General features: G+C 40.5%; 1 protein-coding gene across 3 annotated transcripts in view; it reads left to right on the top strand.

The window, feature by feature from the left end:
• The first annotated feature begins 449 nt into the window (after positions 1–449).
• drd2a (dopamine receptor D2a) overlaps positions 450–25,794 on the top strand; it is a 46,428-nt gene continuing 21,083 nt past the window's right edge. Inside the window, exon 1 of one of the 3 annotated variants that reach the window (XM_058079892.2) lies at positions 450–827. Coding sequence is in view for 1 of the 3 variants with exons in the window: in XM_058079890.2 (XP_057935873.1) it covers positions 24,735–24,774 (40 nt within the window). In the remaining 2 variants the exon portion in view is untranslated. Of the gene's footprint in view, positions 828–23,905; positions 24,027–24,519; positions 24,775–25,794 lie in introns of those variants that run through there. The other 2 variants (XM_058079893.2, XM_058079890.2) reach the window with 2 other exon arrangements.

Raw genomic sequence — 25,794 nt, 5'->3', positions numbered from 1 at the left:
TTCATAAATGTTACAATTTTACATTTTGTTTACATTTAGTGAGACATGTTCCGGAAACAGCTGGGGGGGCCCAAGGTGATTTTTTTCATGGGGTGCCCCTTTGCAGGAGCCTACCAAAGTGAACTACAATGCATATTGCGCTGTTTCAAGTGCACGGTTCCAAATGTAATTTTAATTCTTGTTTAATTTCCTGCTACATTACCACCCCCACCCCTCCCACCCTCCCTCCCAAGACACCATTACGCGCCTTCGGACCTCGCAGACAATAAGCATCCGCTAATGGTGCTGCACGACTGATGAGGTCGACACTGTGTGAGCGATCTTCCGCCCATTATTATTTTTATTATTATAAAGACAAAGTGTGGGGCTGGACAGATGTAACCCCGCCTTTTTCACCCCCCCCCCACCCTCCACACACGCCTCCTGGCTGGCAGCACTGTGCGCCTTCCCGTTCAGTCGGAAGGTAACTCCGTGCGTAAAAGCTGCAGCAAGCGAGGAAACGCGCGCTCTTGCATCTTGAAAAAGAGGAGATTATATTTCTTTTTAACTTCACAACCTGCGCCCAGTTATGCATTAGAGGGCTCTGTATTACGGTGAATACATTTCTTCTGATTTATCGATTTTTGGAGGGTTTTTTTTTAATTTTGCCCGATGCCGCCTACAAGAGCCGATGCACCCATCACTCGCTGCCAGACGTGAGACAAGTCATCAAGGTGCAAATGAAGAATAATAAAAGTGGGAGGTAACTGTGGATGCTGGATTTAACCGGAGGGCAATAGAGCCCACGCAGCAACACATAGAGACCCACTCCAACTTATGGCGTGAAGGTAAGATGGGGGATATTTGCATGGAACTTTGTTTCATCCCTGCATGCGTATTGTTTAATATCCCTCAAGAGCTGAGGGTGAGGGCGTGTATGTCGTGTTGGGATGATGCAAAGTGATTTCTTCGTGGGTGGCTGCCCTGATATTAACTTTCAAGGTGCATTCATTGGCATTTGAGATACAAATAATACATCAAATAAGTTTTCTGCAGTTTATTGCTTATTATGCAACTATCCAGGTATGTCAGGATGCTCTTTGCAGGGTGCTGCTTTAAAACCAACCATAAAATGCACTTTAAATGTTGACTTTGTGTGGCTTTTAATGTCTGATGGTGACCTTCAGACTTCTATAGATTTATGCTATATTTTTATTAGGCTGACATGTAAGCAGAGAGGGTGCTATTTGGTGAGCAGCTGCTGCTGCCAAGGGTCATGTCGTGCACTTTAACAACCCGGTCAAACTGGGACCTCAAAAAATAAAAAATAAAATAAAAATACTCAAGACTCAGTACAGGTTAAGCCATTTTAGATAGCTGAATCATTGCTGTACACGCAACAACGAGACAAGCCAGTTGGATTTGATGAGCTTGTCTGGACTCTCCAGCTCCAGTCCTTATGGATTTTCCACATTCCTCACTCAGATGTGTCACATCCTTGCCGGAGACTCCTGTGCCACCGCACTTATCAAGCCAGGCAATTTGACACAAATAGCTGCAGTAAACCAAATCTATTGAATTCCGACAACAGCGCCTGAAAAGCATGTCCACGCTCCCAGCCCTGCATTAGAGGACATGGTAGGAAATGACAGCAGAAAGGCTCCTCGCTGTCCTTTCACCTTGGTAGGAATGGACAACCTGAGGTGGTATTTACATGTGCAGTCTTTAAACGGATAAAGGCACAGTAATACCACAATGGCGGAAGGATTTCAATCTAAATCACTTCATGCTGCTGCCCGGTCGATACTGACATTTAAATTGAACAAACTGCTCCCAAGGGAGGCTGCCAGACTTCAGCACGCGATGCAAGCATCACAAAGCACACTGCGGTTCGTAAATACAAACACCCGGAAATCCCAACTTGAATGCAACTGAGAGCAGGAGTGGAGCGCCCCCATGTATGCTGACCCACGGTGGTCACAGTGTTCCCAACGGCATGATGAGAAAATCTCCAAATTGATTCTATATTTAAAGAGTCGTTTGGTTCGGCCCTTTTTACCAGGGCTGAAACTACCCGGGTTCCTTGAATCTTCCAACTGTGAAATAACTGAGTCAAAGAGTCAGTTGAACAATTAACTCCCGTTTAAGCAATTCCAGCGCTGGAGAGAATGGTTAGAAAACCATCCAAAGTCTGGATCAGGAGGCTGATCTGATCTCAACCTGTCCAGGTCAGGGGTCGGGGGGGTACTCATAGTGAAAGTGTGTGTTTGTGAGATCATTAAAGAAAACAGGCTATGTATATTTGATCTCTTATCTCTCTCAAAGATGTTGTTACTTGTTAAGTCGCCTCTTCCAATGCAATACTATTACATATAGTACTGTAGTATTGGATACTGTTGAATGTTTTTGGAAGTACTTTAGCACTTCTTTAGTTTTAGCTGTTTTCATATATTAATAACGCACAGAAAAAAGAAATACACATGTTTAACATAAACATACAGTTTTTCTTTAAAACTATACTGTACTTACTTTACTGAACTATACCATACCGTTCCATATTCTACTGTAATATACCGTCATATACCATTGTAAACAGTACTATGGAAGAAGTATATCCAACGATATCGTGTCAGCGGTACTGAACCAGGTGGAAATAAAAAAAAAAAAGGCTGAGCGGGAGCATTTGGCCCAGAATGACCCAAAAAAGGCAAAGCGATGCAGACAGGAACTTCTGTGACCTTTGCGTGCGGTTCTCTCAGGATCATCAGCGTGCTGTGTTGAAGTACATACAGTATAAATACTTTTCTGGAGTACTGAATACTAACCACATGCGAGAGCTGACCTCCAAACAACACACTGTGTCAGGCACTCCCTCCTTAAATAGCCGTGGGATTCGTGCATATTTTAGACGTATTGCATAAGTGTCATGTGACCGTCCAGCAGCGGCACAATGCTGACGCATGTTGCTTTCCTACGTCTTGTGGCGCGGTCGTGTTTCTCACTTGCCTTTTGACAAGGAAGTCATTTAATTACATTGGATATTTGTGAACGCATGCGAGTGGCCTACATTCCTTCTCCCACCCTCTGCCCCCCTCCCTCTCCAGAAGGCCATTCTTTCGCCTGTCAAATATGTCACCTTACCTGGGGAACAAGTGCATGACTTAAAAAAACGAAGGAGGACCAATTAAGTCCGAAAACGTAACGTGTGATCCATCAGGATCTGGTTAAGCTCCCGGTTGAGGTTACTGTGTATGCTGATTAAAAAAGATAACTCCTTGCTGTGTCCATACATTAAGGGTGCATCTTATTGATCTATGTGGCGTATGGGGGGGCGGGTTCGGGGCCTTATGCATGAGAGGTTTTTTGTTTCATTCAGTGTTGTTTTTCACAGAATCTTCTTTATTTTTAGCACCATCACACGTCTTCTGTTCTCGGGATGCCTACATCATCACGTGATGAGTTACCCACACACATCATATTGTAAAGTCTTAAGATTTGAAGTTCACTTAACACCTTCGCCGTCATGCTTTTTATATTTAGAGTGAGTGCAAATCCAAAACAACCCCCTCTCCACCACCACCACCACTCCCACTCAACCTCCTTCCCTCGCCACAGTTATTGCTCTGATGCTCGCTTGCTGGTTTGAAATGCATCAGCACTTTTAATTTGAAAAACAGCCCGTTGGTTTGAGCTTTTTCATGCATGAATAACAAGGCAGACGAAAGGTGTGTAAAAAAAAAAAAAAAAGAATACCTTACCATGACTCCAGTCTCACTGATTTAGAGCACAGCTAGGTACACACACACACACACACACACACTTGACTCCTGTGGGAGGTTTTCAATTGGGCTAGGCAACATTGTCAGGCTTCACTAGTTACTGTACATACATGTGCATGGACATGCATGTAAAATGAATGTCATTTAACGGGTGCTTCCAAGTGGCTCTGCTTCCTATATTGCACTTCATAAAACGTAAAACTTTGACAAAAGACTGGAGGGACTGAGGTAGTAGCTAAGTATAATAAACTTTAAAACAATGGCGGTCAATATTAGATTTGATTACATTAGGGAGAACGTTATAATTCAATATGCAGCAGGTAGAGGATGGAGTCTTCCTCGCTAACGTTTGTCCAATAGGCAAACTGAAGGTGGTCCACGGTTGGGGAGCCACTCCAGTGTCTTCATGGTTGGTCAGAAGTCCATTGGGCCGGTTCTTTTTAGGGTTAGGGCAGGGGTCGGCAACCTTTACTATGAAAAGAGCCGAAAAAAGAACGAAAAATAGCCTGAAGCCGCAAAACATACGTTTAAAACAACGTTGGGGGGAATTTGGGGGTATCAAAGTAGTTCAGATAAGAAAAGACGAGTTGGAGTACTAGTATTGGAGATAAACTTACAGAAATGTATGTGTAAACTACTATAAACTTACCTGATTTGTTTACTCTTGCGCCATCAAGTTCCCATGCAGCAGTTTTTTAAATGTCAAATAGCTCTGGGAAAGTATGACTTATTTTTCTTCATGTTTCCCTGTGCGAGAGAGAACGGAATAGCATCCTGTCTGCTCATCCTCGTGCTCATGCAATCAGTCCGGATGCATTCATGGTCTCACACAAAGTTGGATTTTTTTTAATCATTGGATTTTTTTCAAAAACATAGCTAAATTATTATTGTATGGATGGATGCTTTGAAAGGTTTCCAAACCTTTTACAGTAACGTACCCCTTGAGATGTTTGTGTTTGATGTGAAGCCCTGTTCCCCCTATTCCTGCACACTTAAAAAAAACATAAACCTTATTATGTTAATTCACTTGAAATATTGATCATAATTCAACGGTTTATCCATTTGATAGTAATTTCGGGTGAAAAATGTGAATTTTGCATGGTGATATTAGGTGTTAGAACATTAAAGTTAGAACATTACCGTATTTTTTGGACTATAAGTCGCTCCGGAGTATAAGTCGCACAAGGCCAAAAATGCATAATTAGGTCGATAAAAACATACATAAGTTGCACTGGAGTATAAGTCGCATTTGAAACTACTTGACCAAAACAGACATTACGTCGTCTTGGAAGGCAAGTTCTAACAATAAAAAAATAGAGAACAGGCTGAATAGGTGTAAGATATGCTAACACAATGCTTATTCAGCTACACAAAAAATAAACAGAAAAGGTGGCCAGTGTTTATGTAACAAACAGTTTTTTTCATTTATCATTCGCTCTGAAGTATAAGTCGCAGGAACAGCCAACCTATAAAAAAAAGTGTGACTTATAGTCTGGAAAATACGGTATACAACATTGTCTTATTGTTGTATGATCAACAAGCGGTTGTCTTTGTAAATATCACCTACTTTGGGCTGCATGTGAATGTGTGGGTGTGTTTGCTGTGATTTACAAGTGTCCCTGAATGCAGCGGCAACTTGCAAGTTGATCCTATTTGTTGAGTATGAAGTGTCCATTATCTGACTGGGATCTTTCCATGGTGTCCCAACTCTAAAATAACCTCTTCCTGCTTCTTAATAGTATCTGAAATACAAAAATACATCCAGCCAATAATAAAGCATCTTTTTGGAGTAAATACACTCACGTTGTAGCTGTGGCCATGCAGGGATTCATTGGAAGGCCAATATAAACCAAATGATGATGAAATGGACAAAGTAACCTTCCTGCTGCAGTCTCCTTGCACTGTGAGGCATTCGGGCGCATTTGTAATTTTGAGTGTTGACACCGATTTGTTGTTTCATTTTTATTTACGAACCCCCAATGGCAATTGACGTACCCCTGGGGGTATGTCTACCCCGCTTTGGCAACCACTGGTCTAGCCTTTAACGTAGCTCCTCTGGCATGGAGAGGGTGGGGGGGGGGCATGGGTGTCATATTCCAACGTGTATTCATCATCAGAGGCAGTTTTTCCTCGCTTGAATAAATGAGGTTACTGGCCTCTGGTCATGCTTCAAGGTTACAAATATCCACAGAATATTGAAGGAAAAGTGAGAAAAGGTGTAAAACAAGTCGTAAAAAGGCACGTCAGAATTGGCATCATATAAAAGACAACATGTCTCCCGCTAACCAAAAGCTACACATTCATACAAAAAATCTGCTTCTGCCTACATGGTGCCAATGAGAAGCACAAATCCTCTTCACTAATTGAAATCACCTTCCAAAGAAATAATGTATCTTAACCTTAATCAAATAAAAATAGTGAGCCGGCATTGTTCAGTAGAGGGAAATTTCAAAAGGTGGAAGGTAGACGAACTAGGATGACTCCCTTAATCGGATCCACCATGCGATGCGCGTCTCAATTTGAGCAATTATTTTGTGTCAAGTGCCAAATAACTCGGCGTGATCCTAAGCAGCATTTTCTACTTCCTTGACATTGGGGGGGGGCTTCCTTGGCTGGGAGGCTTTTGTTGGGCGAACAAAGCCCGTTTAGAAGCTACGGCCCCAGATGACCTTTTCCTCTTAGCTCTAATTGATTATTGTTCTTTCAAGTACTTGCTGCTTTCGATTCAAAGCAAGAGTGGGAGAGGAAAACTTTTTGAGTAACTCATGCAAAGTTGTAATAGGTAGGAGATAAACACTTGGATTCAGCACTGAATATAAAACGATGATGATCGTGATTTTAAAAAATTTATTGTTATAAATAATAATAGTAATAATTATTATATAATTATATATTATACCGAGGGTGGAATTGAACCCTGGTCTCCTAGCTGTGAGGTCTGCGCGCTAACCACTCGACCAATATATTATATAATAATATATAATAAATTATATATTCCATTATTACCACATATATCATTAAATTATAAACTATTAAATTATATAATAATAATAATAATAATAATAATGCTATTATTATTATTATTAGTAGTAGTAGTAGTATTATTTCAATCTTGTATGTAATATTCCCCTTGAAAAACAACTGGTAGGTTCCCCCCTTGACCGTGATGGGTATAAGCGGCATAGAAAACAGCTAGATAGATGGATGGAGTATAAAGGTGACTATAGGGGTGTTATTTCATGTCTAGAGGGCTCTATTTGTCCAAAGAAAGTACCAACTCCAACTCACAGCAAGCTTTTCTTCCATCGCCGATCCATCTGTGGGCTCTGATGAGTCACTGCCTTACTTCCACTCAATTCCAACAGCAAATAAATGCCAATAAAATAATTTTTTCATGCACCGGTACCAAAATGTGATCCTGCATCTTTATGGAGTTGTTTTTTTTTTTTTTCAATGATCCTACTCACCGAGCAAGAAAACGCTCTCACAACATAAACCCTCATGTCAAGCTATGCTCGTTTTTGGCAGGGGTAATAACACATAATATGACATCTCTATTGTACATATCTTATATCCTATGTGCTATATCGACCCTGTGGTAATTGTTTGGGTGCCGCTTACAACCTGTATAGCCATCGGTAATTCATTTGTTCAGACGATCTCTGTTTTCGAGCCTGCAAAGAAAGATCAGCTCAGCATGACTCATCAACAAAGAAATGTTCCTCACGTTGTCAAATTTGGTAGCGACGGGGAAACTATTCTATTTATTTCTTATTGCTTCCTCTCAGCCCAGCGTGTCATCAGAGAGGCTTGTGATTTTGCTGGTGAAGAGACTGTTTCTTCAACCAAAATGTCTTCCTGAATGAAGTTACCATGGATAAATGCCCGGGTGGGCAATTGAAGAAAATATTGTTGTATAAATATGTGGTAAATATACTACCTGTTATTTCCAAAAACAAGTACGAAAGGACCAAGAACCTTTTCAGTAGCACTTCCAGGAAAAACTGTGGTTCATAAAAAATATTGTGATTTAGGAAGAAAATCTAATTAAATAGGAGCCTCTCTTTTGGCTCTTGTATAAATATACTGGCAGTAAAGCATTCATGTGTCGCAAATGTCTGAAAGTGGTGGAATCAGTACCTTTGAGGCATGAAGGAGCAGTTGGGAGGTGTGATAGCTGTTGTGAGACAGTGATTCTCAACTGGTGGGTCGTCGTCTTTAAAAAATGGCTGTGACCGACATGACGTGAGTGCAGCGTTACGGCCGACTTTGCTCTCAGTCCAGCACACAGCTGAAGATCTCTGCTGGAGAAGAAAATGCCATAAAAGACACGGTGTCTGACCGCTGTAGTTCATATTGCGTTGCGTGGGGGAATTAAACCCACAATGAAGACTGAAATTTTTTGTTTTTATCAAGTGTGAACACAATCCTCCGAATGCACCATTAGTATAGTATATTTTAGAAGCTGGTGAATATAGAAGAATATACAAATAAACAAATATACAATGCTGCAGAATACTTTCTTTGGAGTATTTTAATTACATCACATAATACTTCATGAACGCGTCCCAATCAAGCCCTTACTTACAGTACGTATACTGTAGTATGTTCTTTACTGCACAGCCTTTGGCCCCATGATAATAAATGCTAGCTGAAAAGTCACGTGGACCAATATAACCAATATGCTTATTATATCCATTACATAAAATAGCATACAAAAACCCTTGGGCATTTAAAATGCAGCAACTAATTAGCATTTGCTCTAACAAGGAAATCCGTGCAGCTTTCTGAAAAGGCAGCATGTGTAGCAATATGACCTTTGACCTCTGCTCCCTGGCCCATCCTGAGGCGGATATTCCAAAAAAATCAATAGGGTTCTTATTTACAGACAGAAGAATAGCATGCAAAGGTCAGTTGGAAATTGCAACTGAAAGAAAAAAATATATTTCATCTATGCTGCCTTGACGTTCTCAAAATCAATAGGATTCTTGCTGAGGTGGAGAAATAATGTTGACAATTGGAAGACTGGAACTGCGACTTTTCATCAAAATACCAATGCAACCATTTTGGGTTATTGAAGTGAGAAACGGTATTCCATTCTATTGTTTATATAGATTCTACAGTTTATATAGAGGTTTTATGCATGTCAAATTGTAATGTAATGTAATGTAAAATTATAAAAACGTGTTTTATGTAACATTTGTGGCTTTCTGGTATAAATTCATTGGATTTACATTCCACTATGTTTCTGTCAGTTTTTTTATGCCTTCAATTTAGCTTTCAACTTCATATTTATTTAAATTACATTCATTTTGTAATTATTTATTTTTCATTTATTCATTTGTTTTCTATGGCACTTGATCCTTATTTATTTTTTTAAGGTTCTGCTTCTTTTTCAGACATGTTCAATTGGAATGCAGTTGGAATTATGTGACGTTCCTTCATGTAACTTATTAAGCATGTCCAAAACAAATAAAACCATAACCATGGTCACGTCAAAAGAAATCCAGGATCCACACCTTTTTTTCATGGTTTATATCACCAAAGTACAATGTGGAAAATCATTACATTATAAACTATTAAATTATATATGTGGAAAATGTCATAATCAGGTTCACTGACAAACAATAGCAAAAATCCAAATTGAAAACAAAGTGTCACCTTTATGAGATCCCCCACCAGTGGGTTTCATTGTATAATATTCGCACCCACCACCACCTTGGTACACGGTAGCGCTGCATCCCTAATAAGGTGACAACATGGATCACGATCTGCGAAAACAAATCAATCGTCTTCATCTGAATGATAAAGCCCATAAGCAGATGCAAACACTCGTCGTAGGGCCTCCGTATTACCTGGAGCCATGCTTTGCGTACAGCCTTCCCTTTGTGTGCTCGTGTGCGCTTCAAGGTGTGTCATGGAAAAGCGTGCAGATGTGTGTGTGTGTGTTTGTGTGCCTCACATGAGACAAGACTGGTTGTTAGGTTGGAGCCTCCCTGCAACTTAATGAGGCTGATGGAGCCTCGTTACCATCCTCCACTATTCCCTCCTTTACTCTCTGCCGTCCTCCCCTTTCTGGCTGCTTAGAAGTAGGTAACCCCCCCCCCCCCCCCCCCCATCCCCCACATTCTCACATTTAACCTTTCATGTCACCTTAGCCTATTGTTTTTAAATTTAACTTTATTGTTCCCTCTCCTGACACAACCAGGATGGTCTCTGGTGTTTCATTTGCTTTCCCCACTTTGTGACAGCGCGGCCACAGAGAACGCTCCCCTTCCGGTGTTAAAATGTTTTCAATGAGTGACGGTTGTGCTGACACAGGTTATTGCATACGTCAGTCAAATAAATGACCGAGTGAATGGCTCTGCTTGTTCTCTTTAAAGGAGCAGGAAGGACTATAGACGACCTCGTATGTCCGCTTTAACGGCCGATCAAAACCTGATTTATCATTATAAGTAGCTCCGTTGCACATTAAAACACAAATCTCCCACATTCAGTGGGGACACACCAAAAAGTGTAAGTGCCAAAAAAACTTTGGGTAATTAACGTAATGTTTTCAGCAAACGAGTTGTCTCATTCATCCAAGCATTGGATCGATTGAAGTGTTCAGGTTGTGTTTGCATTGATGCTAAGTCTACCAATAATAAAGATCAAACTTTATTATTTGAGTTATTTGTCTTTTATGTGAAGGCCAACATTTACATTGTCTTTATACTACCGTATTTTCTGGACTATAAATCGCTTCGGACTATAAGTCGCACAAGGCCAAAAATGCATAATTAGGTATAAAAAAACATACATAAGTCGCACTGGAGTATAAGTCCCATTTTTTGCGGGTAATTTATTTTAACTACTTGACCAAAACAGACATTACGTCCTCTTGGAAGGCAAGTTCTAACAATAAAAGAATAGAGAACAGGCTGAATAGGTGTAAGATATGCTAACACAATGCTTATTCAGCTACACAAAATATAAACATGAACAGAAAAGGTGTCCAGTGTTTATGTAACATAAACAGTTTTTTTATTTATAAGTCGCTCTGGAGTATAAGTCGCAGGAACAGCCAACCTATGAAAAAAAGTGCGTCCAGAAAATACGGTATTTAGTGATCATTTGTTATTAAATACAGGCGTTATGTCTGAAGAGCAGGCACGACATTGGTAAAAATACTGAGAGTTGAAAATCAGAGCGGAAAAAGTTAGGTTGTTAAGTGACACTTCAAAACACGAGCCATTCCCAGTCAGCTAGCTTCCCCGTGGGACAAAAACGAGCTCCAAACTAACCGCGTTGCTTGTTTGTTTTGAAGAGAAAATGTCACAGTGGGAAAAATACAAGTAAAAAGTCTACATTTCAAGCCTGTGACAATTATCGCCCAACATTATTCTCAACATGTATTGTTAGCAAAACATGAATTGTGTCACTTGTCTTTCCAAGCCCATTTTGCAGTCGATTTCTCACTCTTTCAGTAAGTCGATCCCAGACATTTTTCAAAAGCCGTCCCAGAATATTGTGTTCTTGGGCTATATAGACACAAGAAATAATAGACTCTCATCTTTCATCAGAAAAACAAAGTTTGTTACTACCCTTTTCAGTTCTTTAGTTTTCAGCAAAAAGGGAGAAAACAGTTTTTGTATTGTTAGTGTTGATGGTAGGGATGACAAACGATGAGCTGTCCAGGCTGGTTGGCCAACATTTTGGACCACTAAAGTAGGCAATCCGATGCTGCTATGGAACAACGCTATTCTCAGTACTACCATGGCTAGTCGGGCTTACCCATCACCACTTGTGTCCTGGCTGGTCCAGGGTTGAGGCAGCAAGGACAGAAACTGTATTGTTTCTTTTTCCAAGCCAGATCATTGATTTGTTTTCTACCATTCATCCTGTGTCAGCGACCATCATTTTATTATTTATTATATTATTTTAAGGTGGTTTTATTGCATTTTGTTAACAATATTGTTGCCTTTATAAGAATATCCCTTGAACAATGTGTTGTAATGCTACCCTTACCCTTAATTGACATCCCTATTATTTCTAATGATATCCCGCCCGCCTGAAAAGGGCTTACCAGCCAGAGTGAATGCGTGTTTACGGATGTGACAGGGAAATCTTTGGTGAGCATAAGTGCAGCGAGAAGAGGCATATAATTGTGATGCCAGCATTGTGACACAGTAATTGGTTGACTCAGAATGTGCAGGTTTATTTTCAGTCCCCGCTAAAGTCATGGCTGCCTCAACCTCCGCAGCCAGTCCGCAGAACATGGCAACGTAATTGTGATTTTTGACCTGGAGGCGAAGACGCTTGTGGTGGATAGAAAACCAATTAGTTGGAAGGCTATCGCGGGATTGAATCAACATGTGGGCAGTATTGACAAAGTGGTATCAGCCACTGGTTGAGCCATCATCGTGATGGACGGTTTATGTTGTTGGTGCGTCATGTGACCAAAGTTACTACTCTTGTATTTCCGTATAAACCCTTTGCATAAAGAGGTGTGAAGAATTGACTATACCACATAGAAATACAGCTACCATGATGTCATAAAATTATCAAAATACAAAATTCAGCTGCTAAACAACAACATGGAAACCCCAGGCATAGTAGTCTCAAATTTAGCAGAAAATAAAGACAATTATATGTCTGTGTTTTATGTGGATGTGCTAAAGCGTTGATTGAACGAGATTTTCTACAAGATTGACTGTGCGGTTTATTGCTAAGGTTATAATAACAAGGACAGCAGTAGGAATAGGAAAGCAACAGACTGCAATTATAGTTTTTTTCCACCTCTCCTTTCACCCAAATTACCAACGATTCAGGCAATTGATGGACTGCAATTAAGAGATAGATATCTACGATGCATTGTAGTAGCAGACCATTTTCAAAATAACCTAGCATAATGGTGCCACGGAAACAGCAGGTAGGATGTTGTTTGTAAGATGGAATAAATAAAAGGTATTCCTAAATTACGGCTATTAAACCAAATGAGGTACAACAAAATATCTATACTTGGGTGAAAGGGGTGCAACAGTACATGTTTTGATACCGCTGAATAATGTGCAAAACGGCGGCATGCTCCAGGTTGCCACATTGGTCATCACATCGTTCCTGCCTTGTTGCAGCGAGCCGCTCAAAAAGTGATTGAAACTACTGAACCGATTCCGTTCGTTTGTGCTAGTAACATCCAAGTTTTGTTTTTTAAAAAAATTATATTATCTGATTTTCCAACCAAATTCAAAAGCATATCAAGCTAACTACAAATTAAGCCCAACTACATACGCGGTTGGTGTGACACATTTAAAACGGTCCTATTATCGAAGGTTATATTACAGGTGAACAAGTGCAATGTAGTTTTAAATTGGGTTTGTAACCCCATTGAGTTGAATGGAATTGTTGCACAACAATATTGAATTGAAACATTGGTAATAATGCCTGAATGCGTATAGAATTATATTAGTAAAGGAAATGTTGACAGAGGGCTGCACGTCGGTCGAGTGGTTAGCGCACAGACCCGAGTTCAATCGGCCATCTCTGTGTGGAGTTTGCATGTTCTCCCCGTGCATGCGTGGATTTATTTCTGGGTACTCCGGTTTCCTCACACATTCCAAAAACATGCTAGGTTAATTGGCGACTCCAAATTGTCCATAGGTATGAATGTGAGTGTGAATGGTTGTTTGTCTATATGTGCCCTGTGATTGGCTGGCCACCAGTCCAGGGTGTGCCCCGCCTCTCGCCCGAAGACAGCTGGGATAGGCTCCAGCACCCCCGTGACCCTCGTGAGGATAAGCGGTAGAAAATGAATGAATTAATGAATGTTGACAGGGACGCTAGATGTACCACAATGAATGTACACGCTAATTAGAGTGAGGCTACGCTACATGAGCGAGTACTTGATGCCGAGTGTCTCTCAAAAGTAATCACACCCCAATCGATTACGTGTGTTTCAACAGCATCTGCTGTACTTTATGGTGCTTTAACATCATCATGGCAACAAGGCTGCTGTAACATCATCATCCATTGCTTGATGTCAGATGTTACAACCTCTTCCTATTTCATTTTCCAAACTGTGATTCTTTCCCCGGGTTTATCTGATGAAAGACTGAACAGCACAGAGGAGTGGTTTGTTGTTGCGGAGAAGACGACCATCATCTCTTGTGTTTCTTATCGGCGTGGCTTTCATAGATCAGCACCGAGGGTCGCTGGGGAATTAGTGGATGCGGCCAGATGTAAGACGGGGTAGACTGGGTAGAAAGTGAGGTCACGCTATTTAAGAATTCGATCCGGGATGGGTCAAGTGGCCACAATGCAGATGTCAGACGGGTGGTAAGGCCCCTTTCAGAAACTCGGCACGTAAACAGGAGAAGCCGCTATCTTGGTAATGGTCATGGTTGTACTTGTTGTACTTGGACTGAACTTACTTCACCATATACATACAACACATATAAAATGCAATGTTTTTGGTCTTACTTCCATTTCTTTGTTCATTTTCAAGCTCGACTTAAAGTAGTGACACCCCTGATTTTGATTAAGTATTATTTTATTTCAATAATGAGATGGAATTCAGGATAAATGATATCGGACAGGATAGTTCTTCATTAGCCTCCTATATTGAGCAATGGTCCATTCCAAGCATCAATAATACTTGCAAGTCAGACATATGTATCTACACACAGTAATGAAATTCGGCTTTATATCCCACAGTGCGTGATACTAACTGGTTCTCACAAAGTGGTCTTATTACATCCCACAAAGAAAGATTTACGACATTCTGCGCTTCTATTGCAAAGTCATTTCATTTTTTAATTTTCTGCCCTCAGCGTGCTCTTCCAAGCACCACGGCGCAGCTTAACCGTTATTGCGTTAGAGTTATTATTACCGATTTAGTGCAACTCATCTCAGCAGCTTGCTCACTTTTGAAGTACACAAAAAGTGCACTTTTTAGTAGTTGCATCTTGCCTATTTCCACCTTTTAAATGAGGATTGGGAATAATTCCTGTCTGAGGATGGAGATGGAGAAAGGCGTGGTGCTTTTTTGGTTCGCAAATCCAGTTCGCAAGGTGCCTTTATATAATGCAAAACAGAGTTTTGATAACATAAACACATACCACTGTACCACATACATGTACCACTTTATGCTGAAAATAGCCCATCATTATTACATACAGGCATTTCTGTCTATTGGGATTTCACACTTTGTTTGGGGGTCTCTGCACTAGGGATGAGCTGATATGAGATGCTGAAGGTCACCTTGGGCAAAAATATCACGAGTTGACGGTGTCACGGTATCGTTCTGTTGATCATCTTACGTTATTATTCATTAGGAGTGTCGCCAGATCGCTTGATGTGATGAGGTTTCTTTTTCAAAAATTGTATCAGGAAATAAGTTAATCACAAATGACGCTGGACTATCTACCAAACTATTCCTGAAGTCCGACGCCTTTCCATTGTTACTCGGTTGTCTTGGAGAGTAAGAGGAGCAAGCTGTGAGTAACAATTCCAGTGTCCCAACTGTGTTTATATTGTGTAAGAAATTGGACAAAAGGGGTTTGGCAGCTGTCGGGAAGTCCTCGGGACCCCAAACAATCACAGCAGTGTGGGCTTGGCGGGGAACGTTCCTGGAGGAGGGCCGGGGGTGGAGGCAGGAAACCAGAGGAAAAAACTCAGGAAGAGGTGCAGAGTCTGAAAGATCTCGTATGTTTTCCTAATAGTAATAATAATACATTTTATTTGTATAGCGCTTTTCAAAATACTCAAAGACACTTTAAAAAAATGGAGTTGAATAAAAACAAGTAAACAGTGTAAAAGATATGTTAAAATACAACATTAATTTGTTTATACACAGTTAAAACATGAGTAAAAGCGGGGAAGCGTAAAGGTTGCGGGTTATTTCGTGTAGCTGCTCTATAGGACTCATGAACTCACTAAAATAAGTATAATATGTCTCCTTTAAATAAATCATTGAAATTGTGTGCTTTGCAAAACTAACTAACTAACTAACTTCCATTGATTGTATGAAAAGCCTTGTTTTCGGAACTCTGAACTTTTCATTTTGCATTACTAAGCTCAGAAATAGAAATGTTATGCGTCCCTATTTGATTCTTTTGTTGTTTTATGCACAGTAAAGTCAAACAAAACCCCCATAAAGAAAATCATTGCAACTGAATAGACAGTAGTGAATAGACAGCGGCATTTGGAAGTCTTCAGTATGGAAATCATGTCGCCCCTCTTAAAGGCTCTGTGCTCCATTTCTGAGTCCAACTCTTACATGACACGACTGATCTTCACAAACACCCCAAGCTCTTTGAGCAGTGCGAGTCAAAATCATTAAAACCCACACACACATTTCACATCACACAACTCTCCTGCCTTAAGAGCCCATTTGATACGCTTTTAGCATTGTTTTCACACTTTATTTGGGGGATTGAAGAATGCCTGTGGGCTTCCAGTTCAATCCTACTTAATGTTTCCAATTACAGCGACCATGGAGGTTTTCTGGTGAAGTCTTTCAAACGCTTCTTTATTGGCGAAGCTCCTCATTGACACTTCAGACACACAGAAATAAAAATGTCAGTTGTGTTGTCAGCTGTCTAAAACGTCCCGTATTGTTGTTTACAATTAACCCATCCATTCATCTTATACACTGCTTATCCTCATTAGGGTATGCTGGAGCCTATCCCAGGTGACTTCCGGCGAGAGGCGGGGTACACCCTGGACTGGTGGCCAGCCAATCACAGGGCACATATAGACAAACAACCATTCACACTCACATTCATACCTATGGACAATTTGGAGTCGCCAATGAACTGTACTTGCCAGTGTGGGCAAAATTTAAAAATCACTGTTTGCCGATGTTTTTTGACAACAGGGGTCATGAATAAAAATTAATTAAGAATATAATATGCCTCACACGTAGTGGTTCTAAAATCTAATAACTTTTCACACTTCATTATTTGGCGTATGGGTCAGGCAAGCTTTTCTGGTGGCAGTGCGCCAAAGAAAAGGAAAGCCATCACCATCACAGAGTGAAAATGAGCATCATAAAAATCTCAGAGAAGAGAAACAGCCGGGGCCTCACCAGCTTGACTTTCATGCCCATCGTTCATGGTAAAGGTTGGATCTTTTGGTCTCATCATTGAGATGGACAGGTTGCTGGTGCTTCGGGTAGAAGACCAGCTCAACCCTGTATCCCAGTGAGCCAATGTTGATGAAGAAGAAGGCTAAAAGATTGTTTGAAACTTTGAAAAGTAAAAAGGAAGGTTGGTAGGAAGGGAATGTGAAGTGTTTATGGCCAGTAGGAGGTGGTTTATGCGGTTTAAGGCTCATGCTGATTTGCATAACATTAAAGTTCAAGGTGAAGCTGCTGGTGGGGATGATGGAGCAGCGAATGAGTTTCTTGATACATTGGCTGAAAAGGGATACATTTCATTTAATTATTGTATTCTATATGTATTTTATCACATATTACAGCATTAATTAGCCCTATCCCTAGAAACCGCCCATGAATGATACAGGAAAAGGCCAAAATGATACTGTGTCAAAAGCCCAGGGCAGTGATACTGATAAAATATGGAGTTTAACCATGTCCAGTATCAGCCCTCATAGCTGTCCACTCAGAGCGCGCTGCTCTCGTATCAGGCCCCTGAAAGCGTTTGTTCAACATGTCGGCAGTTGATTGACACTCTGGGACGAAAGACTAATAGGGAAAATAGCAAACAGAATATTAGAAATGGAACATTTTATCACCATTAATGAGGAGGACACTCTTGAAATGATCGAAAAAAGTAAAAATGCTAATACAAGTCGGAAAACCAAGGGTGACGTAAAGCTCTTTTCTGAATGGCTCATCAACTTCAAGAACGAACGAAGACTGGTATTCCTTCACCTGAGTTAGACAAATACGGGTCTACGTTAATCTTATCTATCAGAAAAGAAAATGGGGATGAAAACGAGTCCGATTCGCTCAAGTCAAAATGAAACTCTCTGGCACGTTACATGATGGAAAAACGAAAGCTAAACTTCCATGAAGGAGGCCTTCGGTCTCGGACTGATACTGGCACTTGGGGGCATGATACTGGGCCTGATACCAGACAAACCATGTGATAACCTATAAGTATGTCCCTCACATGTTGACTTAAGTGACTTAAGTGTATCAGTTCTGGCTTAAAGGTGGTAGAAAGTCCAGTCTTTTAATCTCAATTTAAGACCCAAGTACCCAAGTCAGGTCTAAAATAAAGGCTTAGGCTTTGAGGGAATGCTGGAGCCCATTTCAGATAACTCCAGGTGGAAGGCGGGGTACACCCTGGACTGGTTGCAGTTGATAAATCCAATGAATGCGTTTTGAATTGTTTTGTTTTCTCAAAAAGACCAATGTGACACAACTTAGTCACAGAAAGAGTGCTGATAGCATAAACGATGAATGTAATCAACACGTTTCTTGTTTCTTGTTTTGTACTGGTCAAAGGTTAGATTGCTGGTACATGTTCCCAGTCAGCTTTTGACCAAACTTCCAGGGAATGATTGCCCTGCATCGATGTACGGTACCTATTGACTCTGTAGTGAGGACACAAACACTGCTGTATGTAATTCAATAGAACGCAAACAACTTTATGAAACTGTTGCACTGTGTTGTGCTCATGGGTTTTGGAAATTTGACACAAATCATTTGACACCATGCCCAAACTAATCCTTTGATTGATGCACGAGGATCAATGCTCAATGTGTGTTAGCAGTTGTTAGCAGTGGATTACAGCAGATCCTTCGCTGTGTATTCATGCGGGCTCGGTGTCTAATTGTGTTTGTAATATTGCAGGGAAGAAAATCGTTAAATTTCCATTGTCACTGTCTTCGCCAAGTGGCAATTATGCCTGCTTCCTTGAGCCTCCCTCCAAATACAAACAATCAATTCTCTGTTGCGGCGCAGCGATGGCAAGCACCGGGGCTTTACACCAGCCCTGAAACACATACCGACTGTTGTCATCGTCTTGTGACTCCCAGCTACCGTGTCACCTGTGAATGACAATTTTAGATGTGGGCGGAGCTTCTCCAAGCGGCATGTGTTGACCTGAACAACAGCAGGTGATTGACTGACTATATCACGTCGCTGTGAGCTGTAATTGCTTTGTCGGCGACCGTGCTGCTTGTGTGGGAGGAGATCAAATGCATAGAAACACGTTGGAATGTTCCAGAGAGCAGCAGTCAGGCTTGTAGGTGGAACAGTCAAAATAATGGAGCAGAAATGGAAGTATTAGTACCTACGTGACTTGTTTACTTTAAACGTGACATGGGAAGTAAAAACACAAGTGGAGGGATGATTGTTATTTTCAAATTCACTGCTCCTTGTAGTTTTTCATTAATTTCAGCTCCTCTATGGAGGTATTGTTAGGCTGCAGATGATGGGGCTTTCATGAATAGGGCGCTGCCTTAATCAATTTAGATGGACCTATACCGTCAACATGGCTTTTTCATTCAGTGGAACACTGAGACTCAAGTGGTGCAGGGTTGTCAAACGACTCTGATTACGTGCGGACATACCTCATGACAAAGGGGCATTAAGTTTGGAGACTAGGTTTACAATATTGTACTTAAAAGTTAGGCGTTGATCAACATGGAAACCAGGTGTAGGATGAGACCAGCTCAATGGCTGTACCTTGACTAGTTAAGAGTAACCATGGTGAACAACAGAAACATTTATATATGTACGTAATATATAAATGGGGCCTAACACTGACCTATCTAAGAACTTTTTGCACTTCATTATGTCTCCCACGGGTCAGGCAAGCTTCTCTGATGGCAGTGCGCCAAAGAAAAGGAAAGCCATCATCCCTTTGGGAACAGCTGGCCAAGTAAGGACAGTGATACCATTTTAAACCAGGTACTGGTAGTTTTGTCACTGAACTCTGCATAAAGTTGGTCAGCTGCGGGAATCAGGAAGTGCTCTGACCTTGGACCTCAGAAAACCGACACCAGCAGATGATATGGCACCGCAAACCATCACTGACTGGAAACTTTACACTGGACATCGAGCAACGTGAAATATGTGGCTCTCCTTTCTTCCTCCCGGCTCTGGGACGTTGATTCCCAAAGTGATGTGATGTAAATTGTTAATTTACTTCTATTGACCTCTATGTCAATGAGCATTATCTTTCGACACAGGCTGAATATTGATTGTATTAAATTTAACCGTTTCCCATACTGTACCCTAGAAGATTATTGAAACAAATAAGATCGAACAGCAGAAGGCATCCGCAGGGTGCATCCGTAGTCTGGTGCCCCACAGCCACGCCTGCAAATCTCTCTCCCTTCACCCACTCACGTTAGCCTTGCTGTGAAATCCTCTCTCTCATTGCAACAGACACTTTGACTTGGTCTCCTCTGGCACTTTCTCCTGTTAGAATACAATGATTACTTGACGGAGAAATGCAGCAAGCTGTGGCAAAGTGTGGACGTGGCAACATTATATAGAATATTTACACACCGCGTGAGGCTAGCACCCTTCCCTGCATTTTTGTTCTTGGAAAGTTTTGTTGGAAAACAACAGACAGTCTGATAATGTTGTTAAATTTTTAACAACAATGTCAGATTTTTGTTTTTATTAATACAACTGCACACCATCATTCCGAGCACTATTTTTAATTAAGAGTCAAAATATTAGAAACAATCCTGAATATAATAACTACATCTGAAAGCAGTGGTTGTTTTCGCCTTTATTTGTCATTCGCCTTTATTGTTATTGTATTGCATACAACGGAATTTGAGTGCAACTCCACGGTGCATTTTGTAAAAAATAAAAATAAGGAAAAGAAGAAAAATTAAACAAGGAAAAAGAATATAAATATAAAAGTGGCAGGTGCTGTTCAGAATAAATGTAAATATATGTACTTCAAAAACAATAACCTATACAGTAACAAAATGTAGAATTGCAGTAACCAAAATGTTTTCACCCACCATTTGAAATATTTGTGAGAAATGTATATCTATTTATCTGTACTGTAAAGACTGAACTTCAAACTGAAAGGATACAGGTACATTGAAAGTACTCCCCTGCCTGAGGGTTTGAAAGTACTCCCCTGCCCGAGGGTTCACCAAGGGGGGCTGATGGGCAAAATTCTGAAAACAGTGCAGTTTTTCAGTTAAGAAAAAAACAGACGTTTCCACAGACGTTGGACGTTCTCTTGTTCACGAGTGAGGGATAGTTGGAACGTGAGCTCAACAGGCGGATCGGCGCAGCATCTGCAGTAATGCGGTCGTTGCACTGGACCATTGCGATAATGAGAGAGCTGATCCGCAAGGCAAAGCTCTCAATTTACCGGTCGATCTAAGTTCCCGCCCTCACCTATGGTCATGAGCTTTGGGTCGTGACCAAAAGGTACGAGCATTTGAAATGAGTTCCCTCCGCAGGGTGGCTGGGTTTCCCTGAGAGATAAGGATAGCCGCTTTTTACTTGAATTCAATATTGCCATCATGTTGAAATGTTTTTCAGCCGTAATATAAAATGAAGGGAACACACAGAACACACAGTGTGCTTGAACGCCTCATCAGCACAGGGCGAAGAGTGCTTATTAGGAGGACGACGCAATCTGAGTAAATAGTTCTAAAATAATTAGCCATTCTTCACAGAGACTGAGTCACCAACGTATGGATGCTTTGTTTAGGAACTGTTTGGTCATGAGGACCACAGTGAATGAAAACAGACATTTTTGGCAATAATTGTAATCAAAAACCGAATCCTACGAATGAACCTTTTGCTGTAGCCTGTTGGTTTTCAACATTTGTTGGTAGAAGTTCTTGTGGTTCTTACCAAAGATTGATTTATATGACATTTTAATGGACGTTCTTCCGCCAATTTTTTATTGGCCATTATCAACTCAAGCCAGCTGTCCATAGACTTTAATAGATTAATGCACATACCGTTTTAAAGAAATATTCTGGATGGTGTGTCACTACCCCCTGAAAAAGGCTTATCAGTAGTATGGATTAGACTAATACTCAAATACGAGTATCGGTTACGGATAATGCATCATGTGAGTATGAAACGATTACATTTAGTCATTATCCGTATTCGTGTTTATGAAAAGGCTCATTATGTATTCAGTGTGAATTGGCCAGTCACACACGGCGACCGCCTCTCGATAGACGGCGGCAGCCACAGGGGAGCTGAGCGGTGCCCCATTCACGTACACGTTGGCAGTTGGCAAGTTAAAAACAGCTCGACAAAACAGCGCTGTGCAGGCTTGTGTCAGTCACGAATTTTGTTCATTTTCAGTTGGCAGTACACAGGCAGCGGTAACAGAAACTGATTGACTGGCCACAACATTAGGTACACCTGCACAGTAGTCAAACAAATATTTCACCCCTCTAATATGCCGCAGTATGCACGTTGCAATCTTAAACATGTTTCATACCTCTTTAAATCTGTTTTTAATGTCTAACCTTTTATATCTGACTGCTGTGCCCCGCCCCGCTTTTTTAACTGTGTATTAACCAATGAATGTTGTATTTTGGTGTGTCTTTTATTCTGTTTACTTGTTCTATTCAACTTCATTCTTTTGTAAAGTGTCTTTGAGTATCTTGAAAAGCGCTATACAAATAAAATGTATTATTATTATTATTTATTATATGCGGTGAGACAGCTGGAAACAGCTAGGTGTGTCTGCCGTGTTTTTATTTTTTCGTCTGCAGTTTGGCTAGTGAGATAACGTCAATTGAAATACTTTGCTTGAAGTACTGAACGCTGTGGTTTTTTTTTTAAGAAAAATACAGTAAACAAGCCTGAGAGATAATTTCCCTGTTTGCGTGAATCAGCAAGCTCACACTGATCATTCAAAAATAATGGAATAAAAAAATCTTACAGATCACTTACACACATACACAGTACATATAGCCAAATAATAATATAGCAACTTATAATCAATCCATGTCAATTTCAAATGTAAAATATACAGATGTAAGCCCCACCCACTTTTGGCATACACCCCGCCCACCCAGAGCACTGATATGGATACAGATAATTGAGATGGTTGGATAGACACAGATGGTGGTGTACTAAATCATCCCTAAAAGCTAGCTGGTCTACCAATACAGATGTTTGTAGTACTTCTACAGTACTTGTTGGCAGCTGTCAGTGCTCTCCAAAATATCCATTTTCCAATTGTCAGTGACTATCTTATAGCTTGAATGAATGCTTCAAAGCTACTTTTCTGATAGAGACTGTGTTCCGTGATGTCTTAGTAACTTTCTGATATTGTCAGATATTGATTTAATACACACACAATGCGGAGCAGGGAAGGTGGGGGCTGTAAAATAGCAGTCAGTGTCTTCTTTTGCTTATCCTTTACACAAAGAGATTCAATTTCCAAAAAGCTCTACTTTGGTTTCGAATACTTTTCACTAGATCTTTCTTATTTTTTTCTTCTTCTTTTTTTCTTTTTAATAACGGTGTGTTTCACCTTGACCCGTGCTGACGCTAACTTTGTTTAGTTCTCTGTGTTTATGAAGGTTTTTGCAGTCCATTTTGCCATGGGTCTGCCTGAGGCTTAGTGTGCTTCTGCTGTCCGGTTGCTTCTTAACAAAACATCCGTCAGGCATCTGAACGATTACATACAGTGAAAGAGAAAACGATAACCATTGTTTTTATGAAGGACTTCTGGTCTCGGTAGAATTCAATACATAACATGTAAACATGAGGTCTCTTAAATGGAAAAAAAGGGGCACAAGGTGAAGACTTAGACTTATAATTTTGAATGTATGTGAATAATACACAACAGATTTGGAACTACATGTGTTCACAAACTGTATGGACAACTAAGAATCCAATGTATCCTCCTGCAGAATACTATGGCGTTATTGTATGTATTCCACTTTTACATTAAGGCTCCCTAGTGCCAGTTTTAAATGATCTGCTCTAAGCTTTAGCAGAATATGCAGCAGCAGCAGCTTGAACTTAACAATAAGCAGCTTCCTTTTCTTGTAAACTGTTACGACCAATAACGCAGTGTAGAAAAAAATGATTTTTTTTTTTGCCAGCAGTTTATATAACCTGCATGATAACGTTTATTGTAATGTGGTAGAAAAAATGTGGCACAAAATCATTATAAACACTGAACAATCCCCTCCCGCCCCCAGTGAATGTTGGCTGGCTAGCTCGGTTTGGCTAGCTTCCACTCTCGCTAGCAGGAGTTAGCTTGTGCGGTTGTGTGTGCGCGTGACTCGGACTCGATGAGTATATTTTCACCACGTTGTGTTTACGGCTTTCATGTAAGGAAGGTTTTACAGTGGCCGGTGAGTGGAAAAAATACAAGAAGCAGGTTTATTTTTGAATGTAGCTGGTCTTAACCATAAACACACGTTCTCTACACACTTCTGTGACTGTCCTTAAAAGTAAGAGCGCCATTTACCCCATGTCTGTGTAAAGAAAACAAGAGTGGCATAAAATGATCTTCCATATGCAGTCTGAATTGCATGGGTGACTAAATCTTCCTGAATCACAAGCAGAGGCATTACAGTTTGTTGATGGTTTTGTGATTTAGTAGCAATGTGTGGAGAGGCTGACCTCCCACTAGAAATGTTAGCCAGATTCTTACCAATAAATAAATACATGTACTTTACAATTCGAGACAAGTGTATTCCGCAATGTGGCTTAAGGTTTGTAGCTTTTTATACAAGACTCTGCTGAATATAAATTTAAATATCATGATGCATCCTTAAGATATAATAATGTAAGGTCCAACCCTAGAACACACACAAAAGGAGAATCCAAAACTGCAAGAACCCAAAGAGAACCAGAGCAAAGCCAATCCTAAACAAGTCCTGGTGAAAAACCACATAATGAACCGGTGACTAACAGAAGCCCCGAGCTGAACTAAATGGGACACTAATTACAAATGACACACAGGTGCGCTCCCGGCTCTCTCCAACCAAAGTAAAGGTGATGCCAGATAACATAAATAACAAAATGCATGAGTCCAGCCGGTCACGTGGAGCGTGACAATGGAACTGAAAAGATGCTGTGTGTGGAATCCTGAATCTGGTACGGTCCTCGCCAGGCACACGGCATATTATTTGTAGCAGTGGAAAAAGAATGCTGAGCAAGAAAAAGACTGATTTAAGAGGAAAGAGCCAAGACGGCATGCTGACTTGTGTCTTCTTGATTTGTCTGTCTGAATATCTCCCCACAATTGCCTCCTGCTGCTAGCCTTTTTTTCCGTTGGATGTATTTACATGGCGTGGAGCTGTGTGTCTTTGTGTGGTGGGTGTTTTCAAAAGACGGGAAGTAGTAGACACTTAATTCTGAGGTTTGCTCCATGAGTCCCCGCTTTGCTTTCAGCAACATAAAGCGTTACTTTTCAAAAAGCAGACTCTTTACGTTTAAAGCCATGGCTGTCATCTAATTTTAGCTCTGGATACTAAGTTGAAATATAATCATTTGGAAGAAAGTAATGCTGATTTTCCGCATTATTTGTGTGATCAAACGTTTATTTTGTCCCATTAGCAACAATACATGCAGTAATCCCTCGTTTATTGGGATTAGTTGGTTCCAGACCTGACAGTGATAAGTCAATTTTGGCAAAGTAGGATTCCTTACATATAAATGGAATATTTTCATAGTTAGAGCATGGGAAACCTGTTTACGACCTTGGAAAGACTAAAGTTTTTAGCATTAATAGAGCTCTGTACATGTTAAATAAGCCTCTGTAGTTACCTTTACACTCGTATGACTGTAACAGAAATTGCCAGCGAACTCCCTCAGATGTAGGCTAGGCTAGGCTTGCACTCTAAGCCAAGATGAGAGACTTGTTGAATCCTCATTTCAGGTATTTGATCAGGAAATCAATAATTTTTACTGCTCAAAAGAAAAGGGAATCCAGAAAATGCAGTTCTAACACCATTAAATGAACCAATATTAACATTTATTTCATGTTATTTGGTTTGTTTTGTCTCATCTGCCTCTTCTGACTTCACTGCATTTAAGTCAATGATTGTGTTTTGTGCGACCACATTATTGTGGCTTGGTTCTCATACCAAACACAAGCTTCCATTCTTCCAGGAT

Source organism: Doryrhamphus excisus, linkage group LG8, assembly GCF_037039965.1.
Source record: "Doryrhamphus excisus strain RoL-2023G ecotype Guam linkage group LG8, RoL_Dexc_Guam_v1.1, whole genome shotgun sequence".
NCBI lineage: Eukaryota > Metazoa > Chordata > Actinopteri > Syngnathiformes > Syngnathidae > Doryrhamphus > Doryrhamphus excisus.
Note: the sequence above shows the minus strand (reverse complement) of the source record. Positions and strands in the feature narration are given on the sequence as shown.